This window comes from Stenella coeruleoalba (assembly GCF_951394435.1).
Source record: "Stenella coeruleoalba genome assembly, chromosome: 12".
NCBI classification, from domain to species: domain Eukaryota; kingdom Metazoa; phylum Chordata; class Mammalia; order Artiodactyla; family Delphinidae; genus Stenella; species Stenella coeruleoalba.
Genome location: NC_137158.1, coordinates 87,982,220 through 88,006,010, shown reverse-complemented (window position 1 = coordinate 88,006,010; position 23,791 = coordinate 87,982,220). Strand labels below are relative to the sequence as shown.

General features: G+C 52.5%; 1 protein-coding gene across 1 annotated transcript; it reads left to right on the top strand.

Moving 5' to 3' along the window:
- Window positions 1–878: 878 nt before the first annotated feature.
- RNASET2 (ribonuclease T2) lies at window positions 879–23,791 on the top strand. Its single transcript, XM_079939917.1, has 10 exons — window positions 879–1,085; window positions 1,248–1,415; window positions 4,355–4,415; window positions 7,601–7,656; window positions 8,950–9,007; window positions 12,404–12,477; window positions 16,596–16,709; window positions 20,319–20,361; window positions 21,749–21,820; window positions 22,606–23,791. The coding sequence occupies exons 2-10, from the start codon at window positions 1,339–1,341 to the stop codon at window positions 22,795–22,797; spliced, it is 747 nt and encodes a 248-aa protein (XP_079796043.1). The 5' UTR covers window positions 879–1,085; window positions 1,248–1,338; the 3' UTR covers window positions 22,798–23,791.

The following is a 23,791-nucleotide window of genomic DNA, read 5'->3' as shown; positions in this document are numbered from 1 at the left end:
TGGGGATGGGGATGGTGTGAGGGGAGCATCTTAGCAGAGACAGTGGCTGAGGAATGACAAGGCCAGCGTTTGTGGGGTGCAGTCCACTACCGCCTGCTCTCCCCCGCCCATGGAACTGAGCATCGCTTTGACGGATCTGCACTTCCCTGGCTCTTAGACCCAGGACATTCCCTGTGTGTTTGGAGGAGGGAGCCGGCACAGGCTTGATTTGCCGTTGCCCGTTGCTCCTGGGGGCAGGCTCAGCCCCGACGGTCCTGCAGCTCTAAGTCTGTGAAGTGCTGCACACAGCGGGGGCCCATGTGAATGGAGCAGAGACCAAGGGAATCACGTGGGGTCACGGCAGGGGGGCCCTCTGCAGTCTTGGAGCTGGTCAGACATGATTGCCCGGGGATCGACGGCTGCCCCTAACACCCCTGTGGTGGGGAGGACATGGCACACGCGCCTCTCTGCCTGCTGGGTCCCGAGGGTCGCACCTCCTTGAAGACAGCATGGCCCCAAGGGAGCAGCCTCCTCCCCACACTTTTCTGCGGCCCCAAGCCGCTGTCTCCACACACTGTCCCACTCCTTGACGGGCTGGCCACTTGGCCCTGACCGCACCGGCTCCCGGGCAGCTCAACGCCGGGAGGAGGGGCCGCGGCACCGAGGACATCAGAGAAGGTGGCTTTAAAGTCGACTTCACGGGTCCGGGCCAAAGGCGGTCGGGAACTAGACCGAAGGGGAAGCCGCGTCAAAGAGGCGAAGGGGCAGAAGGACTGACCTGGGCCGGGGGCTTGTCCTCTCGATGGGGGCGCGTCCTCCACAAGGGGCGCGTCCACCACAAGGGGCGTGTCCTCCAGAAGGGGCGCGGCGTCGGGGCCTCACGTGGCGTGTTCGCCAGCCGGGCGCGCGTCCGTCGCACAGGGGCGTGGCGTTGGGGCGCCCTGGGCGAGTCCGAGGCTGTGGGCTGGGCCCGGGCTGGGGGCGTGACGTCAGGCGCCCGGGGCGGAAACAAGCAGGGCTCGGCTTGGGTCGCGGGGTCCGGGCGAGGGTCTCGGCGAGGGTCGCGGTGCGCGCGGGCTGGGACTGCTGTGCGCCTGGAGGTCCCGGTGAGGTGGCGGGGCCCCTGGGGCTCCCGGTGGTCGGCGGGCGGGGTTCCGGCGCCTCTCGGGGGCCCGCCGCGTCCTCGGCCGTGGGCTGGGGTTGGCCGCGCTGTTCGGTGGCCGCCGGCCCGGTGCACGGTCGGCTTAAGGAAATCTGCCCCTTTTTAGGGAAGCGCAGGGCCTGGCGCTGGACAAGGCCTCGCGCCCTCGGAAGGCCGCGCCTTGGTACCCCTGCGGGGTCCTCCGCCGGGTTCGGCCGATGAAGCCCGGGGCCCGCCTGGGCGCCCTGTGCCTGGCGCTGTGCTGCCTGGGCGGCGCGCGCGGGCTCTGGAGGAGGTGAGCTGCGGAGGGGCGCGGGGGGGCGGGAGGGCCTGCAGGGGGACACGGGTGCCCGGAGCCACCGAGCGTCTCCCGGAGGCCTGGCGCGCACGCTTTCCGTCCAGGGTCCGGTATCCTGGTGAGGTGGTCGTGGTTCCTCTTTCCAGGTTTCTTTCTCTCGCCCTTCCTCCGCTCCCTCTCGTTCCCTCTTTCCATCCTTTCTGTTGCAGCTGACAGTGTAAGGGGTAAACAGGCTGTCTGGGAGAGGAGTCTCATTTTACTAATGTAGTGGAGACCGAGATTTGAGAACCAGATTTTAATTTTCTTCTGTTTTATTTGGGTAATGCTTCAGTTAACAGAAGGATTTCATACTTACTTCGCAGGCCTGGGAAAAGGTCAGTTTTCTTTTTTTAAAAAATTGGCGTATAGCTGCTTTACAACGTTGCGTTGGTTTCTGCTGTACGACGAAGAAGTGAATCAGCTGTATGTATACACACATCCCCTCCCTCTTGGACCTCCCTCCCACCCCACCCCCCATCCCACCCATCTAGGTCAGCGCAGAACATTGAGTAGAGTTCCCTGTGCTATACAGCAGGTTCTCATTAGTTATCTGTTTTATACATAGTAGTGTATATATGTTAATGCCAGTCCCCCAATTCATCCCACCCTCTTCTTTCCCCCCTTGGTGTCCATACGTTTGTTCTTTGCATCTGTGTCTCTATTTCTCCTTTGCAAATAGCTTCATCTGTACCATTTTTCTAGATTCCACATATATGCATTAATATACAGTATTTGTTTTTCTCTTTCTGACTTACTTCACTCTGTATGAGTCTCTAGATCCATCCACATCTCTACAAATGACCCAACTGCGTTCCTTTTTATGGCTGAGTAATATTCCATTGTAGATATGTACCACATCTTCTTTATCCATTTGTTTGTTGATGGACATTTAGGTTGCTTCCATGTCCTGGCTATTGTAAATAATGCTGCAGTGAACATCGGGGTGTGTGTGTCTTTTTGAATTAATGGTTTTCTCAGGGTATATGCCCAGTAGTGGGATTGCTGGATCATATGGTAGTTCTACTTTTAGTTTTTTAAGGGCAGTTAATACTGTTCTCCATAGTGGCTGTGTGGAGAAAAGGGAACCCTCTTGCACTGTTGGTGGGAGTGTACATTGTTTTTCTTTTTTAGTGGACCGCCGTTGCTGTTTTATCACTTTAAAAAGTACCATTAAATTTCAGTTTTCCCAGGAAGTGTATTTTCTGAAAAAGAGCTCCATTAATTAACTAATTGTTGCTGTCAAGTTTTGCTGTCAAGTTAAGAGTGTATCATCGGAGACGTAGTGCGGTGCACGGGTTGAGTATGAACTGCTGGCTCATATCCAGCTGTAGGACCTTGGAGCTCTCCATCAAGGTCGTTCATCCTAAAGCCGAGAGAGTAACAGCACCTGCCTCCTAGCCTTGGTGCCAGGAGACATCAGTTAAAGTACAGAATGTGCTTAGAACCATGCCTGCCCGATAGTAATCAGTACATGTCAGCGAAGACGTTAGGCTGTGGTACGTGTAGTATGTGGTCACCTCCAGCTGATTCTCGCGATTCATGCCACAGATACAATTGGCGAGAACGTGCGGGTGATTCAGACCCTGAGGGCCTCACGGGTCAGCGGGTGTTTTCCCAGGTCCTCTTTCTCTGCTTAGTGGGCCTTTCTCTTTACAGCACAGTCAGCATCTCCGCTGCCTTGGGAGGATGTTTCTCTCTGGGTCGTAGGTGGTTATTGTGTGACAGACGTTGTGAGTCTTGGTAGTTTTATTGTAAACTGCATCCTGCTGGTCTAGTTTTCCCGGCCTCTGCCTGACCTTCTGGCCTCAGTTTCCACCTATGTGAAATAAGGTTTTCGTACCCAGAAAAACAAGAAAACAAAAAAACCCTCTTCTAATGCTTCTCCCAGCTGTAATGCTCATGCTGCAGTTCTCTTTTCTCTTGTACTGAGCACTTGCTCATTAGTTCAGACTGAAAAAAGTTTCGAAATATCGTGAATTCTCTACTTATTCAGCAGTACTCAACTATTTACAAAACTAATGTGTAGCAACTTAATACTGTTTTGCTGTTGAGTCTTTGCTTCTAAAAACGCATTTATCCTGAATTACGTGTCTGCTCGAGTTGTATCCCCTGTTGCTGCTGCTGTTTTCCGTCTGTACAGCGAGTTTTTTCACAAGCCGGCCTTTCTGCCTCTGTCTCTGTGTGTGCCAAGCCTTGCACACCTGGCGGGAGGGAGGGTCCCCGTGTGAATGCTACTCCACGACCCCTCATAAGTCTCAGGGAGGGACGGGTGGGTTTCACGGGGACGTGGGAAGGAGCCCCTAGGATCAGACGTCACCCATCCTGCAGAGAACGAGTAAAGCTTCCCGGTGGGTGGGGTGGTGACAGCAGCCTCGCGTGCCACCCTAGTGCTGTTCTGTGGCCGTGAGCTACGAAAACCATTCTGTTTTCAGGCTTCTGGGCCTCACAAATGCTGCCGAGGGGTAAGGGGTCTGTGTCTGCACCGCGCAAACACCTGAGGGGAAGGGCGCCTTCTGGTTCATTCCCTCCCTGCCGCTCTCTGCTCCCCTTCAGCGGGGGCCCCCCCAGCTGCCTGATCCAGCATCTCCACCCTCTCCCCACCTGGCAGGCCTGCCGTCCTCCTTAGTCACAGCCCTTGGCCCTCGGCGCCGTGCGTCCCGCGCGTCCTCAGTCGGCACAGCCGTCGTCCCCCTCACTGGCAGGTGGCAGGTGCGCTGCGGGACGGTAGGGACCCGGTCCGCCAGCCGTGTCAGGGCCGCGTGCGCAGCCGCAGCGCCGGCCCTGTGGCGGGCGCCCCGTGTTCCCCAAATGAACGCTGGAGTGAGTGGATGGATGAATTGACCTTTCTGTAACTTTTTAAAAAGCTCCTGAAAAATACGTCCCTTGTCTTTTAACAGTGACAGCCATGAGTGGCATAAACTAATTATGGTTCACCACTGGCCTGCGACAGTGTGCAAGGTGAGTTCTGCCTCGACCGGCCCCTCTGACCAGTGACCCCCTGCCCCCGCCCCCGGTGAAGAGGAGGTTGCCCAGCAGGTTTTCTCACCGAGCGCCTCTTGCTGACCGAACCTCCCGGCCTGTCCTGCCTCACGAGGCGACGCCTTCCTGGCCGGAGACCATCCCTCGGGGAGGGCCTTGCATAAGGTTCTGGGGGCGGTGACACAGGCCCACAGATGGCGGGGGCTGGCTCAGGCATCACGAATGTATCCTCCCAGTTCTGGGGGTCAGAAGTCTGAAACCAAGGTGCGGCAGAGGCCCCTTCTGGAAGTTTCGAGGGAGAAGTGCTCCAGGTCTCTTCCTGGCTTGTGGCGGTGCCGGCGCTCCTTGGCTTATAGGACGCCTCCGCGCCGTGGTCTCCATCCGTGTGTCTGTTTCTTTTTTTATTTTTCCATGCCTTTTTTTAAAAATTAATTAATTAATTTATTTATGGCTGTGTTGGGTCTTCGTTTCTGTGCGAGGGCTTTCTCTAGTTGTGGCAAGCGGGGGCCACTCACTATCGCGGCCTCTCTTGTTGTGGAGCACGGGCTCCAGACACACAGGCTCAGTAGTTGTGGCTCACGGGCCTAGTAGCTCCGTGGCATGTGGGATCTTCCCAGACCAGGGCCCGAACCTGTGTCCCCTGCGTTGGCAGGCAGATTCTCAACCACTGCGCCACCAGGGAAGCCCCTGTGTGTCTGTTTCTTATAGGAACCCCAGGGATTTCACTGAGGGCCTACCCTCTTCCAGTCTGACCTCCTCTTAACTTGATGACACCTGCAGAGACCCTGTTCCAGATAAAGTCACCTTCAGAAGGGCCTGGGATTAGGACTTCAGCATGCCCTCCGGGGACAGGCCTTGACCTGTCCCCTCCGTCCACTATCGCAAATCTCGTTAAAATGTCTCCGCCGGAGCCTTGCCAGCCTCCTTTGCTCCGCTCGGCACAGATGGCGCCTTCCCTCCTTCAGGGTGGCCTCCGTCTGGCCCTGCCTCGCCTGGTGCCCTTGTCCTTGTAGAGCGTGTTGCAGAGGCTCTGTCCCGAGAGCAGCCAGCTGGCGCCCCTCCTGCTGCCTGCGGGCCGTGCCCACCCCCCGTCCATCTTGGGGGCAGTTGTCGCGCCGATCCTGGTATTGGTGCCACGACTCTAAAGTCGTTTCATCATATTGCTCAGCTGGCCCTAATTTTTTTGACAGTGTTTCTGAAATTTTGACTTGAAAATTCTCAATTTTGAGGCCTTTTCTTAAGTGCTGGGAGGCGGAGACATGTGTAAATGGCAAAGCCTCACCACCTTAGCGTTAGCTACCACCCGCCCATCACCCGGCCGCCACATCTTTCTTGTGGTGAGAACATTGAGGTCTGCTCTCTTTGTAGCATTCAAGTGCGTGAAACAGCATTATTCGCTGTGATCACCATGCTGTTCGTTAGATCCCCAGGCTTTTTCACCTTATAACTGGAGGTTTTCTCTCCCCGTTTCCCCAGCCCCGCCCCTGGCAGCCACCACGCTGCCCCTGGAAACTCATTTCTGACAGGGGATCTCTTACTGTATTAGACTGCTCTGGTTTTAGTTTCCCAAACTTTACAACTTCCTGTGTCTTTCTCCCTCTGGTGCTGGTTCTTCGCTCCAGGGTAGGGAGGACAGTTGGCGGTGGGCAGAATGGAGTTGCCTGTAAGCTGTTTTCAGTTTTGTTGGGAATCTGGCTCTCACTCCTACGTAGTGAGGACGCATGGGAGCCGTGGGTTCCTTCAGGAAGGACCTGTGTGGAGCTCCTACCCTGGGTAACGCTGGGAGATTTGCCTTCAGGGCCTGGGACGAAACTTGTGGGTGTTCCCGTGCGCTGACTAAATATGCATGGAAGTGCATTCCTGCCTCGAGGCTTCAGAAATGAGATGAAAAAATCAATTACTAGCAGAATACCATTCTTAGGGGATTCATTTCGATCCAGGGCGGCCATGACAAGGGTCCTGCTATCCCAGTCAAGCGTCATCCCGGGGACAGGGCCGTCTCTGGGCTCCTGCCCCTGTGAGCGATGTACGCGTCACAGGTGCAGGGACAGGTCTGTCCTCAGTGCTCAGCACGGCCCCTCACGAATGCTTGCTGACGCGGGAAAGGAAGCGGCACCTTGACCTCAGTTCGCCCCGTAGAGGCTCATCTGAGACGCTGGGTGTAGAGCTGAGGTGGAAGATGCCCGCTGGGGCCTGTCTGCCCGTCCCCAGCCTCGCACTGTGGGAAAGGGCCCGCCTGCTTTGCGTGTGGTTTCCTAGGGGATGAGATGAAGTCCACGACCTCTCGCTCTGATCCCACACTTTGTCCTCCCGCCCTCTGCCCCCTTGTTCTGTAGCCTCACATCAGACATTTCAGGCACCTAAACCAGGCCTGCCCTCATTTCCAGACCGGCCGTAAAACACAGCAGCCTCGCTACATCAAAAGGTGATTCAAACAGGAGGGCCTTGCGCGTCGGCAGGTGATTCAAACAGGAGGGCCTTGCGTGTCGGCAGGACGCCTCAGCACTCCTCACCAGGCCCGGCATGCACTATTCATTTGCTTATTCACGGCGGGGCTACTGGGCCTGGCTTCTGACCCACTGCCTGATAGCTGAGGTGATTATTGTTTTGGAAAAGCCCCATTTTAGCTAAACAATTTGGAGGTCCCTAAAACGTGTTACACTGAGATTTTTATCTCTAGAGTTTATCTTTAATGTTAAGGATATGCTCCTATTCTCACCTTGGCATTTTTCTTGGCTCCAAATTTTCAATACTTATTGTTCCACTGTTGTATTTGGGCCTGGTGCCTGAACAAACTTGAGTTCAGCAGGATACCGTCAGCCTCTTGTTCTCATTTTTGATTGTATGACAAGAAAATTATTCATGGGTAAATATGAGTGTATCCATCAGATTGACTTAATTTTCAAGCACATAAAAAGAACAAAAGTAGCTATTAAATTCTGTTTTCCAAATCGTTGGTTCACTCATTTCCAATGAAATATCCAGCCGCCCCCCCCCCCCCCGCCGTGGTATTCTCATGAATACTGCTCATGGCAAATTACCACGGAACTTATTTCGTGTTAGTCGTGTATTGAATCTCAGTGATATTTGTCAGAAGAAAGGAAGGTTGTTAAGTGTATTTAACAAACAACTAACCAGTTGTCTTCTCTGTCTTTTCTCCATAGGAAGTTAAGGACCACTGCAAAGACCCCCCAGATTACTGGACCATCCACGGATTATGGCAAGTACTTCGTGCGTTTAAAACTTCAGCGGCCTCAGCAGCTGGCTGACCAGGAGATCTAGCTTGAGTCTGATCCTGATGTGTATACTTGTGATTTCTGTTAGGAGTTTACTCAATAGACCAGATCCTTATTGAAGAACATCTCTAGTCTTTCTAACATAACCCTACTTCTGCCGTACTTGAGTTCTGTTTTGATAGAACAGTAACAGTCTAGTTTAAATATGCATTTGAGGATTCTCGGTACATTTTAGATCACTGAATCTTAATTTTCTTATTTCCTTTTGGGGCCAATAAGTAAATGCATAACAATAAATAAATAAATGTGTGTCTATTACATATATATATGATGTGTTTGTATAGTATACGTACTTCACAGACACCCAAATTTATTTTTCTGGTTTTGCCTGCATTTTGTTTAGTTTATTTTTTTGTTGGATGTGCGTATACTTGTGACGTTAAACTACGTGTGCTAATTTGCCCAAAGGGATCGGCCTGGTCCCCCTTCTCCCCGAGAGGAGGGACATCCTGGCTTGTGCTGGGCTGCTCGTCCCTCAGGGACAGGGGTCAGCAGGAAGCAAATTAAACCGGGGCCTGAGGACCTGGCCTCATCCCATCTTTGGGTTTCTGGGATTTTGCTCACGTCCTCGGCTGTCCTTGAGCTGGGGGACGGCACCCAGCGCTGTGGGAGCTGGGCTGGTCTCGGGTGCTGGGCTGGCCTGCCGACCCTGGAGAAAGCAGGTTTGGTCCCTCATGATGTCAGCTGCAGGTGGAGGCTGAGAGTTGACACGTCCAGAATTAGACACATGAGGACAGCGTCACATGCGCAGGTCGGGAGGGTACACGTGCTCGGTGCTGAAAGAAACATACCAGGCACTTCTGAGCACGATACATGTGTTGTCCCATTAATCCTCGTCGCCTTTAAGGAGACGGGAACTCATGCTCTTCTCACACTGTGGCTGATGAGGGGACATTTGCAGACTCAGAGCCCGGCCAGAAATCCCCGCCGGGCCGGCTCCGGGGCGCCCCCTACCGGCTTGTTTACTGTGCTTCCTCTGCTAGGAAGTCGGCCGGTTTGCATTGTGCCTGGGTGTTTTGAACGACTTTCCACTTTGAAAGAAACTCCAATAGTGACTGCTTGTGCCCGAGCATGACTCACGTGGCAGAAGGAATTCCCAGTTAGAAGTCACCTCCCTTTCGTTCTCTACAGACCTTAACGCAGGTGTTTTCTCATGCCGTTTGGAACCAGCCCAACCAAGACTAATTTCTCTTTATTTGTTCAATTGTAATTTCAAGGCCTGATAAAAGTGAAGGATGTAACCGATCCTGGCATTTTAATCCAGAAGAGATCAAGGTATTAACTTTTTTTTACTTTCTATTTTATATTGGAGTATAGTTGATGAACTATGTTGTGTTAGTTTCAGGAGTACAGCAAAGTGATTCGGTTATACATACACATGGGTCTACTCTTCTTCAAATTCTTTTCACATTTAGGTTGTTACGTAATATTGAGCAGAGTTCCGTGTGCTACGGTTACCCGTTTTAAATAGAGCAGCATGTACGTGTCAATCCCACTCTCCCAATAGATCCATTCCTCCTCTAAGTGTGCCCTCGAAGTCATGCTTTAAGATGTATTCACCAGCATTTACTGATATCTGAAATAGTCCCACAAGTTAAATACGATTTGCATTTAGTTAAATCCTCCTCTGCCCTGGGCCCGAAGCGCCGCAGTGACTGTGTGAGGTGACCCTGGCCCCAGCCCGCGGCCCGTCATCCCTGCTCCGGGACTCCCGGCCGCTCGGCTTGTGCTCAGGCGTGTGTGCGCGGCCCTGGCTTGCAGAGGCACCGTGGCCCCCAGGCTGTCCTTGCTGGCTGCGGGCAGGATGGGTTTCTCAGTGGGCCCCGTGAGCAGCGAGGGAGCGGTGGGCCTTTCTAGGACAAAGGCTCGTGGTACAGAGGGACTCCTGGCACTGGGAGAGTTGGTAGCAGACGCTCCTTCCGCACGTGCGCACACACCCACACGCGCACACGTGCACACGCGTGTGTTCGCCTCTGCACAGGGTGCTGACAGCCCCTCGTGTGACTAGTCAGCTGTCGAGGTAACTATACCTGGATTCACAGGGCAGGGCCTGTGCGGCTACTGAGGCCTCCCTGAAAACATGGGGTAGAATTACGGACCCTTTCCAGGACTGTGTGGCCCCCAGGAGGACAAGGTAACGAGTTCCAAACCCATCACAGGTTGTAGTCCAAATGGAATTGTTTCCTCCTCTTTCCTTCTCATGAGGACCTTCAGTGCTGTGAGCCTGGAGGCCTGACAGGCCGGAGCCCCAAAGCCTGGTGAGGTCTCTTTCCTCAGACATACTTTTCTCTTCCCGGACTGACTTCGACTCCCGCTAATGTTCCTGGTTAGAGTCTTGTGATCCTGCAGCGGCATGCAGGTTAATTTACTCGCAACAATGTTCTGCGCGCCTGCAGTGTATCGGGCGCCGGGCCAGGGGCCGGGGACACAGGGAGCAGAGCAGGACGAGGTTTCTGGCCACCTTGCCTGCAGCCGGGAGCCAGCACACACATCACAGAGTGACAAGCGGAGTGCCTGGGGGGAGAGCACTTAGAGCTTAGGACGGTGGACCTGGGCCAGGCTCCCCTGAGGAGGTGATAGAGGGCTGGAATCCGACTTAACCAGGAGATGGGAGAGGAAGGCTGGGGCAGGAGCATGTGCAAAGGCCCCGGGATAGGACGGAGCTTTTGGGAAACTGGGGGGAAGCCAGTGTGGCTGGGGGGTGAGCCGTGGGCCGGGGCAGTGTTGAGGGCCAGGTCCTACAGAGCCTGTGTACTGGTTAAGGGTCGTTTGTCTGCGTGAAGACCCAGAGGGAAGTCGTTGGAAGCATTCAAGCTGGAGAGTGAAGGAAGCCAGTGTGGCTTTTCTGTGGTTGCCCCGGCTGCCTGCCTGTTAAGTGAGGAGGCTCTGCAGGGTCCCTGCCAGAGGCCAGGAGCCTGGAATAGACGGAGGCTGTGGGGATGGAGGGGGAGGAAGCACAGGCAGGACCGACTCCGGGTGGGGGCTTGTCTAACTAGGGGGGTGTCAGCCTCCTTCCCCGGCCCAGGGGACCGCGCCTTGGCGCATGGGATCGAGGGTCAGCTGTGGACACACTGAGTTTGAAGTGCCCTGGAAGCATCCAGGTAGGGTCAGTGTGTCAGGAGAGAGGTCTGAGCTGGAGATGAACTTCTGCATCAGCGCAGTCAGTAAGGCGTACGCGTGAGTGCGGATGGGGTAGTGTGGAGCTGGCAGGGACCAGCCTCCAGTAGCCCCGGCGTTTAGAGCAGGAGGGACGAGGGCCACGCAGAGAAGCAGCCAGAGGGGAGCTTCGCGAAGGAGTGTAGCCAGGGTTCCTGAAGGGAAGGCAGGGGGCCCTTTGGATGGAGGGCTTGCGGGCCCAGGCCAGGAGGTGACGGGCAGCAGCCCTTCGTTCAGAACAGTGCCGCTTTACTTGCTTTGTAGCAGAGCGTCCAATCTAGCATCTGTCCCAAACAAAAGCAGCCTAGTTTGGGCAATAAATTATATCGTCGCCCTGCTCCCCCGAGGGCTATGGGGGCAGGCGGAGGGTAGGTGGGAATGGAGACAGTCGGGGAGGGCAGCATCCGGGGAGATGTCCGGCCGTGCGGGGTCGGGGGCAGTGTGTGAAATCGGTTCATAGCTGCTGGGTTGATGGGAAGGACCCATCATGGCGGGAGTGGTGGCAGGACTGAGAAGGTGAGGTCATCCTGGGCCTGGTTACACACCTTTTTTTAATGGAACCTTTTCTGGCCTTGTGGGTGTGTGGGAATTGGAAAGTAAACTTGAACGCTGTTCAGTTTAGGGTGACTGACCAGTGTAGGGCTAAGACTGCCCAGCCCAGACAAGCTCTTCTCTAGGGAGAGCGAGAACTTGTATTTTGTGTTCGATTTCATTAGTAGACACTATTTTTTTAGAGCAGTTTTAGAAACCTAAAACGGAAAATTTAAGTGGACAGGACAGAGTTCCCATACACTTCCCCCCATGCCCCTACCCTGTACAGCGTTCCCCAGTCCAAACGTCTGCGTTAGTGAGGTACACGTGTTACAAGTGATGAGCCAGTGTTAATACTTTATTACCGACTAAAGTTTATAGTTTATGTTAGGTTCGCTCTTCGTGTTGTGTGGTTTTTATGGGTTTGGACAAATGTGTAATGACATGTATCCACCATTATGATATCACACACAGTAGTTTCACTGCCCTAAAAATCCCCTGTGCTCAGCCTGTTCATCCCTCCCCAGCCTCAACCCCTGGCAGCCCCTGACTTTCACTGTCGCCATTGTTTTGCCTTTCCTAGAAGGTCATGTAGTTGGAATCATACGGCAGGTAGCCTTTTCAGGTTGGCTTCTCTACCTCAGTGATGCGTGCTAAGGTTCCCCCATGTGTTGTCATGGCTTGATAGCTAATTTTTTTAGTGCTGAATAATATTCCATTATCTGGATGGACACAATTTGTTTATCCATTCACCTGTCAGAGCTTGTATTTTCAAATACACTTTCATGATTACCCAGATTTCACGTTTAGATGTGTCTTAAGAAACACTTCATGCCAAATAAGCCCAGAATCACCGGACTCACCTGAGGGGTACTAATCCGCAGAGCTCAGTTCTGTTTATGTATTAGCTTCTCAGGTTTGCCTCTGGGTTTTGAGTTGTTAGGCCCTACCTCGATTTATTCTCATTGCTGTCACTCTGCACAGGACCTCTTGTCAGACATGAGGATGTACTGGCCCGATCTGCTGCATTCGTCTCCTAACCGCAGCCTCCATTTGTGGTGAGTCTGAGTTCTGGGGGCCGTCACGAGCCTGAAGCACGGGTGAGAGCTTCGGGGCTGTTCCGGATGCAACTACGGGAGCACAGGTAACGTAGAACCTGTCTCCCAAGGCTCAGAGCTGGAGTGGCCTTGCACCTGCTGTGCCGTTTGTGGAGCTGGCCTTCAACGGATAAAAAAATGAGGGCAGGTAGAATTTACTTGTAAACTTGCTTTTTAATCTGTTAGATTGTTCATGACTTCGTTTTAAAAACTTCCTCTACTGAGGCTTAATTAAGCCAAATACTTGCATATCTAAGATGCCATCGCTCCAAATCAGACAGGAGAGAGTGTTCCTCAGAGCAATGGTGCTGTTGTCCTGAAATTGATGAGAAAAAAGAAGACGTCCTCACAAGACAATGACCTCTCTCTTGTGACTCAGGGCAGAGAGAAGGTGAGGTCTTCGCGGAGGCTGAGCCCTGTGCGTCCCAGTGTCCTCAGTTCAGTGGGAGCTGAGCCGAGGAGAAACGTGCTCTGTTTAATTCAACAGACCTTTTTAAATGGTTGCTTTTGGAGAAGAGAAGGTTGACATTCCTTTTATTTACATTGCGTTAACCAGAGATAATTCTTCATTTTCTCCCTCACTGCAGGGCGGCAATTTATAATTCACATGACAATGAGTCAGATTTTGTCCCAAGTGATTAATTTAACTTTGAAATATTTTTGTGTAGACTCTTCAGGAAGAGTTAAATCTGGAGAAAAGCTTTTTGAAACAAAATGGAGTGACAGTGACGTCTGGCCCCCTGGTTCACTGGTGTTCGGTTTGAGTTCACTTGAGGGTGCGTGGCAAGGAGAGGTGTTTTAGGACGCGCGGGTCTGGGTCTGGAGGCTGCCGTGCCCCCTGCATGGGAAGAGAGAAGCCCCCTTGAAAGTTCGGGAGACGAGTGGTCCAGGTCTCCAGTGCTGGCTCTGTGCGGCCTGTGTTCTAGAAAGCGGTTTCAAAGTAGATTATGGCCTTGATGAGTTGAATGTGAAAAACAATAGAAAAAATTTCAGATAGCACTTCACAGTATACTTCAGAGCAGAGTCTTTGGTGACTAAGTGAGCAAAAGAGAATAGTTCCAGTTGTTAGGATGTTCCGTGATAGAGTCAATCAGATTTTTGTCAAGTGACTTAAAAATCCATCACTAAACGTACACAAAGATGGCCTCCCGTGAGCTGAGTCCTTCAAGATTTGGTCCAATGGTGTGGGCAGAATACACATTCAACTTTGTGTTCTCATAAAGGCAAAATGATTTACCTCTTCAGGATAAATTACACACTTAAAAACTGTTGTTCTAAATGGAAGAGGTAATATTGCACTCGGGTGAATATTTATGCCTTTGGATGTGGACTCGGCCCCCGTGGCCCTGCCAGTACCGGCTCCCTGGCTATTGCACTTGGGCAGCTGTGGCCAGGTCGCCTTGGCGCGCAGGCGACAAAGCGTCCATGGAGGCACCCCGGCCTCTCCTGTCCTGAAGGGGCAGAGGCTCACGTCCGAAAACTGCGCTCTTCAATCTCAATTAAGACTCGTATGCGAAGGAGAGGGTCTTGATATCTCTTGGTGCTCAAGGTAATTCCCTAAGATTAAATCTATTAACACCGTCAGCCATCCTGAAAAATACTATGTGCGCGGCCCTCTGCAAAGGAGGATTTTTGTTGGTTTTTTGATTCTTGTAAGAAAAAGAGCGAGAGTTTGGTCATTCCTGGCTGGCGATGCAGCCTCACTGTGGATGGTGTCCCTGGGCCTCAGCAGGAATCGTTGCCTCTCATCCCCGAGACAGGCCAGGCCAGGCCGTGGCGGAGGGTGACGTGACATCACTCAAGTGCCTGCTGGGGGTGAGAGGGCCACACCATAGTCGCGTCTGATCGGTGACAGACAATTTCGTGTTAAATGGAGAGTGTCCGATTCCAAAAGATGTGTGATTCGATGTTTTGAACGATAGTAATATCAGGACTTTAGCATCCTCTTATCTCTAACGTCTGTTGAGTTAAACTTGCTCCAGGGAGACTTCCCTGGTGGCGCAGTGGTTAAGAATCTGCCTGCTAATGCAGGGGACACGGGTTCGAGCCGTGGTCCGGGAAGATCCCACATGCCGTGGAGCACCTAAGCCCGTGAGCCACAACTACTGAGCCTCCACTCTAGAGCCCACGAGCCACAACTACTGAGCCTGTGGGCCACAACTACTGAGCCCGTGTGCCTAGAGCCCGTGCTCTGCAACAAGAGAAGCCACCGCAGTGAGAAGCCTGCGCACCACAGCAAAGAGTAGCCCCCGCTCGCCACAACTAGAGAAAGCCCACGCGCAGCAACAAAGACCCAACACAGCCAAAAATAAATAAACTAAAATTAATTAATTAAAAAAAACTTGCTCTAAGGACTTCCCTGGTGGTGCAGTGGTTAAGAATCCACCTGCCAATGCAGGGGACACACGTTCTATCCCTGGTCTGGGAAGATCCCACATGCCGCGGAGCAAGTAAGCCCATGTGCCACAACTACTGAGCCCGTGCTCTAGAGCCCACGAGCCACAACTGCTGAGCCCGTGAGCCACAACTACTGAAGCCCGTGTGCCTAGAGCCCGTGCTCCACAGCAAGAGAAGCCACTGCAATGAGAAGCCCGCGCACAGCAGCGAAGACCCAACGCAGCCAAAAATAAATAAATAAAATTTAAAAACAACTTGCTCCAAGAATAACAGCAGTGGACATCTTGACTGTTATTGCAGGCTAGGAATGTTTGGGCGTGTGTGACGTGCTCTGTGGGCTTCAGCCCCTCACTTGTCCAACAGCCCCTGCAGGGCGTTCTAGAATTGCTGCCCCTGTCCTACAGAAAGTGAGGCACCCATAATTCAGTTACATGTGCAGTTAGCTGGAAAGAGTCTCCTTTTTCTACTTCATAGAATTTAGAAAGTGATCAAATACATCACCCTGGAAGCTGTTGTAGATGAAGAAAGTTAATTACTTATCTACTTCTGTTTTTCCTCATGGCTTTCTTAGGTCTGAGAGACTTGTAACTTACAGCCATTGCAGTCGCGTAGGATCGGCACCCGGGCGATGCTACCAAAGAATTAGCGCACATGTAGATTGCATTTCTGGGAGACTGCATGTGGGCGCCTTTTGAATGCTCGCATGAACATTTTTTGTGAACTCCTCATGAATTAATCACTGATAAAGCTGAGGAAAGCTGATGCCCGTTTTGTTTTTCCCTGCTAACCATGGTTACCATCTGAATTGACAAATTGTCAGTCATTCTAAAGTGGGTATAAATTACGTTCAGCAATTGATTGGATGGCAGTGCAAGGCAGTGGGAAGGGCCCTGAGCCTGGGGTCGGGTGCAGGTCAGGGGCTACCTGGCCGGGTGGCAGGTAAGCCAGGTTCCTAGCCAGCCCCTCTGAGCCTCGGTTTCCCCGTTTCTAAACCAGCAGTAATGTTTTCACTTTGCAGAGTTGTGAGAATCAAATGAAGACTGGGAAGACATTTTGTAGCACTTGAATCGTTGATAAGATGTGAGGAGTTACGATCAATAGCAGTGCTTTTCTTGAATACAGGCAGGTGCTTGTTTGCAGACACTGGGCTGGGCTGTTGCTTCAGAACAGGTGTCTATGTAGACGGACGTCTGCGCCGTAAGCAGGTGCGGAACTGGCCCCAGGCAGTGTTGGTGATCAGTGAACCTGCCTTTTCTGTGCCAGTGGCTGTTCAGCCGCTCCTGTGAAATCCCCTGGCAGGCAAGCCGTGGCTTTCCGGGAGGACGCCCAGTGCCGTGTGATTCTGTGGGTGCCTGAACCATGGTGTTCTCTTTTTTCTCAGCTTGGGTTTGTTGTTAATTGTCGAAGCGAACTGGAGCAGCTGAGCAGAGGAACGCCTGGAGAGCAGTGATGAGTGCTCGTGGAGCTTGTGCTGGGTTCAGGGGTCTCGGTCCTGAGCGGGGGTGGGGGGCTTGGAGTAGCTGCCCGTGTTGAGGTGAGGAACTTTACCCCTCCCGCTTTGTGAAAGCAGCAGCGTGCCTGCCCGGGAATGCCCTGCACAGAGAGGAGCCCGTGCAGACGGTTTACTGGGAGGTAGTTTCATTACTTTTTAACCAGAGATTTTTTTAAAAACATCCTTCCAGGAAGCATGAGTGGGAGAAGCACGGGACCTGCGCCGCCCAGCTGGAAGCCCTCAATTCCCAGAAGAAGTACTTCGGCAAAAGCCTGGATCTGTCTAAGGAGCTTGCCCTGAACAGGTGGGTGACTTGGTCCTGTAGCCTTGCCTTCCTCGCCCCGCTCTCCCAAGTCACCCCAATCCCGGAGCAGCGTCCCTGCCTCCGCTGCCGGGGACCCGGGGAAGCGTCCAGTGGGGTCGGCCCTGAGAAACAGCCACTCCTCCCCTGAGCCTTTCCAGATGCCTGGGGGCCCCGGCCACTCAGAGCAGGCTGAGAGCCTTGGGGGGCTCATCAGACGTACTTGAACCTGAGGCGGGCAAGACCGACGGGGGCACGCCTCTTAGATGTGGATCCTGATAGAAGCGTGTTGCATTATCAAGACCCGCACGCCCGGAATCCTTAGGTCTTCGCTCTGGTGCCCCGCGACAAGCAGGAGGGGGTTCGGGGTGAGGTCCTTGAACCCCTAGCGACGATCAGGCCCCGGGTGAGCTCTGGGGACTCGGAAACCCAGCGAGGGTCCTGCGGAGAGCCAGGCTCGACCCAGGGAGCTGGGGCAGGCCGGCCCGCCATATAGGCAGCGTTTCTTCCTCTCCTTCATCTCGGTGCTCAGAACAAACTGGGAACTAGTGTAAAAGCCGTGGCGGGGAGGTGACACAGCTCACTTGGGCCGAGCAGAGCGTGCCCGAGTCCTGTGGAGAACCTTTGCGTCTCCTTGAGACGAGGACACCCCCATCGGTTCCTTGCACCTGCCCCGACGCCCCAGCGTTGGGGGCTCCACAGGATGTGTCCCCGTCCCACACCCCGCCCCGCTCACTGCAATCAGAGCGGAGTGACGGCTGGGATCTGGATGGGAAGGATCTCAGGCCGAGGCGGGAGGGGAGCGCCCTTGGGGAGACGGGGAACCACAAGGCACACCCGAAGTCAGGCGCTCAGCACCCCGGCTCCTGATGGGGGCCAGTCGTGCAGTCGTGTAGCTCCTCCCTCCTTGGGTCTGCTCGCTGCTGTGAGGTGCTGGGGGCTGCCCGCGGAGCCCGAGGTCGCCTCCAGCTCTGGATCTGCAGGGCTGAGTGCCCGCGCTAAGGATGTGATGGAAATGGCAGCCTCGTACACGTCCTGGGTGTCCTGCAGGGGCTTCGTGCTGGAAGCAGAAGAGCAGGCCCTGTGAACACATCTCCCCACTGCAGAGGTCCCGGGGAGAGGCAGCCCAGGGCGTGTCGGGCAGCGCCCAGCGCACGAGAGCCACGGGTGCTTCCCACCCACCAGCCCCTGAGGGAAGGAAGGTGCCCTCTCTTTCCCACTACGGACCTCACGGTCCCAATTCATGAGCAGCGTGAGTCCCACTGCACAACAAAATGAATCAGCCTTACACGTACAGGTATCCCCTCCCTTTGGGACTTCCCTCCCATTTAGGTTACCACAGTGCATCGGGTGAGTTCCCTGTGCTATACAGCGTGTTCCCATCAGTTTCTATTTTATAGAGTATCAGTAGCGTATATGTGTCAATCCCAGTCCCCCACTTCCTCCCACCCCACCCCTTTCCCCTTGGTGTCCATACATTTGTTCTCTACGTCTCTGTCTCTATTTCTGCTTTGCAGCTAAGATCACCTGTACCACTTTTCTAGATTCCACATATATATGCGTTATTACACGACATTTGTTTTTCTCTTTCTGACTTACTTCACTCTGTATGACACTCTCTAGGTCCATCCATGTCTCTACAAATGACCTAGTTTCATTCCTTTTTGCAGCCCAGGTTTTATTGAATCAAACAGGAAAAGGGGAATAAACCGACATGCTGACGGTTTTAAAGTCAAATATCTGAATAATTCGTCCCTTCATCCAGCAGCTATTTATTAAGGACCTCCTGCTTAACGCTTTTTGAATGCCGGTGGCTTTACCTTTATACACACAGGTGCAAAGCTGCTGAATTCTGGAATCACTGGAGTGTGTTCACAGGGGCCCACTGAGTGAAAGGCACTCCTGGGAATACAACGTCTGTTAAAAACTATGTAGAGGGCTTCCCTGGTGGCGCAGTTGTTGAGAGTCCGCCTGCCGATGCAGGGGACACGGGTTCGTGCTCTGGTCTGGGAAGATCCCACATGCCGCGGAGCGGCTGGGCCCGTGAGCCATGGCCGCTGAGCCTGAGTGTCCGGAGCCTGTGCTCCGCAGCGGGAGAGGCCACAACAGTGAGAGGCCTGTGTTTCGCCAAAAAAAAAAACCAAAAAACTATATAGAACAACCACAGAGAAATCCTATTCTTTCCCAGTTTCTCCAAGGAAAACCTAAACTCTTAGTACTCATAAAATTAAAATTGAGTCAAAACTTAAACATCCCTTCTATTTTTCTCTAATTATAAACCATTACTACAGATTGTATTTTTCTCAAACGTAAGCTTGTCACATTATCATAAACTAGCAGTTTTAAATTCAATTTATAATATAGAGTAGCAAACCTGGAAAAATGTGAAATATCTTGAACCGAAGCTCTCAGATTACCCACAGATATGGACCAGGGGATTAACGCCAAACTAATCAACTCGGTAGGAAGAATTGTACTCTCTCCTGGTCTAGATTCCAGGTCTCCCCCAGTATTTCTCTCTCTCTTTGCCGTATTTCCTGGATGCCTTAACCCAGGAGGGTTCTAGAGCAGTGTTACCCCAAAGAAATAGAACTCAAGCCACATACGTGGTTTTAAATTTTCTAGTAGCCCGATTAAAAAGAGCAAAAAGAAACATTGGTTTTATAGTGTATTTCGTTTAACCCAATATATCCCAAATATCACTGCAACTGGTAATAAATACTTAAAAATCATTGAGAAGTTTTGCATTTGGGGAGCATAAAGTGTTTGAAATCTGGCATTTATCCTACAGTGACAGCACAAGGACGGGCAGTGGGTGTGTGTCTTCAAGGACCTCTTCCCGCTTGTTCTAGGACCACACAGCAAAAATCCATAGGTCACCGATGTGCAGTCTCTAGAGAAACTGTCTCGTTAATGCTTTCGCCAGAAACCATGACTGACGGAGGCAGGGCCCGGCTGGAGTCCTGTTTCCCTCAGGCAGACCCCTGTCTGACGATGTCAGCGCCTGGGGTCCCTGCATCTTCTCCACGTGGTCACAGCTGGGATGATCCAGAGCCGTGATGGGGGATACAGAGCATTTTTGGAATTACTTAACCTGAGAATATTTTTACACCGTACTCTATCATTTAGTAAGTTAACCATATCATACTATGATTAGCATTCACTAGAGCTGGTTAAAACCACGTGCTTTAGGAAGTGATTTCAGGCTGTAGGGGGGATTGAACCTATTTTAAAGATCTGACCAAATGCAAGGTTGTTAGGATAAGGCTAGAATCCCAAATCAATTGCTAAGTATCGTTTAGGACAGGCGTGGCACATGCGTGGTTATGTGATAGCAGCTCCAGTTGGTCGCAGCCATCCGGACCGCTGCCGAGAGGTTCCGGGGCTGGAAGGGGGGCCCAGATCAGACACGCGTGCGCCCAGGGTAAGGGGAGGTCCAGGCGGCCTGAGCACCATTTATGTGCTGCCCTTGTCAACAGATTTGTTGCCCCAGGTAATAGAAAGTACACACTTTCCTTTAAGTGTCTTCATTTTTACTGTGAAATATGGTAAGAAAAAGAAAGGAAAATGGACCTTCATTATAGTTATTTTGTTTTTTACTTTAAATTTTAGCACGCTCCAAAAATTGGGGATAACACCGTCTACTTACTACCAGGTAAGTCTTGCTTTCAGCTTAATCAAATGTGTATCCGCTAACTGGGGACACCTGGCCACGTTCAAGTGTCCCATCAGCCTGTGAGCTACACTCAGGTTTTAAAGCGACCCAAACCAGACCCTCTGACCTATTATGTTTCCAAATAGGTTTTATTTAAATCTTGTTTTCCTCTGTGTTTTGAGTGTAAACCAAAGGCTACTTAAACATGATTTTGAAGCAGATTGATGATTTCATGGTGAGAAGTGTGTTCCGGGTTCTGAAGACGCAGGTAGAATATGTAGTTGGAAACCACCGTTTTATAATAGTTTGAGGAAGAAAGTGAAAATTTGTTTTTATGATGTAACTATGCTTTGTTGCGTGAGAAAACTAGAAGTTTAAGCATGGCAGAGCCTGTTGGCTGGTGGCCTCTACAGAAGGTCATTGTTTCCACCCAGGGTGACCCTCTGTGAGCACAGCTGTGTTTGTGCTCAGCCGGGCCACCCCTGGCATCGGTGGCCGCCAGACCGCAGGCGTGAAGCCTCTGCTCTGTGGCCCTTTGCAGATATAAAAAAGCCTGAAGCTGTGGCTATAAAAAAGCCCGATATAACATATAGAAAAGCCTGACAGTCACTGATTTTCGCAATTCTGAGTTCGGTGCCATGGCTGGATGCTGAACCATCATTCTGGTCTCGTGACAGTCGGTGGAGCTAAGTCTGCGCTTGAGTCTTGCTCTTTGTATCTGCTGTTTTCGTCCCTCCCTGGAGAGTAGGGACCAGAGGGAACAGTGCCCTTCAGGAGTGTCAGCTGCCCTTTGTCCATCCTGCCAGGAGGCCGTGAGGCCGTGTGCTTGCCGGCCCCTTGGTTTCATCTGGACTCCCGTTTAAGTACATGAAGGGAATTTTTTACATCCTTGCTCAGAACTTGACATTCAGAGAACTGATTTCGATTCTAGCAAAAGCAACAGTGACAGCACATGTTTTCTGAGCTCCTCTGTACTGGAGACATGAGGTTTGGTGTCTGAAGTAGCGTGATGCGCGGCACAGGCAGGGTCCTGACCTCTGATCTCCTAGCAGGAGAGTTTGTGCTTTCAAAGGCACGCGGCCTCTAGGCCCTGGATCAGGACAGCAAGGAGAACGGAGACCCTTGTAGAGCAGCTTGTGTGGATTCCAGTCTGGAGCGGGGAGCCCAGGGGGGCAGCCTCGTCTCCTTCGGGGATGGGGGGGGTGGGGCAGTTCATTCACCAGCATCATCCAGTTCTATCTGTGAGCCAGGGGAGCTCAGGGATGACGCTGTTGTCGGTTGTTTGCGTTCGTGAGAGTAGAAACCAGTGTCACTCGTTCTGAGTAAAACGGAACTGTTCATTTTCTCTGTTGAAGTTTCATTTCTAATGCACTTTATCTAATTTCAGATTTCAGATATTAAAGATGCCCTTGTCAGTGTGTACGGAGTCGTGCCCAAAGTCCAGTGTCTTCCAAGACAGGTCAGACGTGTGCTGTTCTGTCATCCTTTCTGTCCCCATCAAGAAGACAGTTCAGCTTTTCTGAGAGCTTTGTCCTCCCCGTGAAGTTCCCGGGACAGAGTGGTATATGTGTGGGTGTGCAAACGGGCCTGTGCTGTGTGTGCGTGGGCGCACGCGCGCGCGTGCGCACTTTGAAATAATAAACTGTCTGTTGACACCGTGCTAGGATGGGGCTCGTTTCCTGGCAGCTTCCCCCTAACAAGGCTCCTGTCCTGGAGGGGTGGTGCAGTAGGGGCGAGACAGTGTGGGTATATTTTGCAGGTAAACATTTCTCAGTGTTCGCATTGTTAGTCTTAGATGTTTCAGTTGTAGTTACCTGTCCAACTCACAGATGGATTGTACTTTCTTTTGTCAGCTGATAAAGTCTTAAATTCATTTAGCGATAGGGTGCTGTTTACCTACTTATCAACAAAAAGCTGTGTCTTCTCCTGGGACAGTGATGCAGATGCGGTGCGTCCGGCTGTGTCTGCAGGCACCGTTACTGATGTGTAAATTTCTAAGATGAAAGTGGGGTCCCTGCCCTCACGCCGCCAGCCTGGCGCAGGGGAGTGGCTGGATGGTGACCCCAGGTGCTGCCTTGGGCCCCAGCCCCACTTCCCTGCTGGAGCTAGGCCTGCTCCTGGAACATGGATCCTGGGTCCAGAGCCACCGCTTTTGTTTTTCTTCAAGTTCTAAAACTCGCTGATCATAGAACCGTCATGATGATCCAACCTGAATTCTAAGACGTCTTTTGTTCCTCATTGCAGGGCGACGAGGAGGTGCAGCTCCTTGCGCAGATTGAGGTGTGCTTCTCCAAGGACCTGCAGCTGCAAAACTGCATGGAACCCGGGGAGCCGGCGCCCCGAGGGCCGGAAGCGAGGCCGCCGGCGAGCCTGGGGCTGGAGATCTGCAAGGACGGCGTCCTCTTTTACCCCGCACTCAACAAGACCAATCACTGATGCCCACATTTTGTAAATAGTCTTTATTTTGAAAAGCAAGAGGAATTGACAAACCACTGCTTTTTAGAAAGCAGCTCCGAAGTGAAATCTGCTGTTTACAGCCTCTTTACCTAAGCCTGTTCTGTTTGTCTTGCTTTGCACTCCGTGTCTGGGAGTTGATTTTCATGGTACATGTAAAGATGGGGTGAACTTTGGGTACGTTGAAAGGGAGGAAAGTTCCCCGCCTCTTGGCTGCTTTGTGACTGCAGTAAAGCTGATGGTTTTCTTTTTCTCTCCTTTATCAATCTCTGTGACAGCCTTGGAAGATAAATCTGGGCAGATGGTACTGATTCAGGAGAACTCTCTCCTGTGTCCCTCTCAGTGAGCTGCCTTCTCGCTCTGAATACTCCTGGGGGGCCGTTGGGACCATCCCTCGAGCAGGAGCCCAGGCCGCCTCGCAGGGGGTGCACAGGAGGGCGTCTCCACTTCCGACCTCAGGGCTGCCGGCTCCTGTTCCGTGGTCACCCACCAGCGTCTCCCTCGGTGACCTGGCATGGGTGGGCATGGGCGTGTCCTCTGAGGGTGAGATGCTCTGTGGAGGGGGGGAGGGGGGGAGGCGGGGTGCTGCAGGCTTCTCTCTTCTCGCCAGAGGAAATCTGGGTGCATGACCGAGTGCCAGCCAGCACCCCCAGTCAGTGGGTACTCCTCCCTGCAGACCAGAAATACTGTAGGTCAGTCTGTATCTGCTTTCGTTTCCTTCTGTCGGAAGGCAGCATCAAGCCTTAGAGCGCTGGGGCTGATGTGGCCCCAGGGGCGGGCTGCATCCTTGGGTAGTGATGCCGGTGACAGGGCTTGTCTCGGAGATGATGCGAGTTCCAGGCTCAGGTGGGCTGCTGCATGCATGGTCCTTACCTGCTGAATGGCATTTCACCTGTAAAGTGAGGATACCTAAAGTGGTCTGTGAAGTGGACTTCCTGTGCTTTATTAAAACTACCTTTTAACATTATTTCTCCCC

What these genes read in the sequence shown, in the direction of transcription:
- RNASET2 (XM_079939917.1), top strand. Translation starts at nt 1,339, where the DNA reads ATGAAGCCCGGGGCCCGCCTGGGCGCCCTGTGCCTGGCGCTGTGCTGC. An exon ending in GCGCGCGGGCTCTGGAGGAG is followed by an intron (nt 1,416 to 4,354) that starts GTGAGCTGCGGA and finishes GTCTTTTAACAG; the next exon opens with TGACAGCCATGAGTGGCATA. An exon ending in GGCCTGCGACAGTGTGCAAG is followed by an intron (nt 4,416 to 7,600) that starts GTGAGTTCTGCC and finishes TTTTCTCCATAG; the next exon opens with GAAGTTAAGGACCACTGCAA.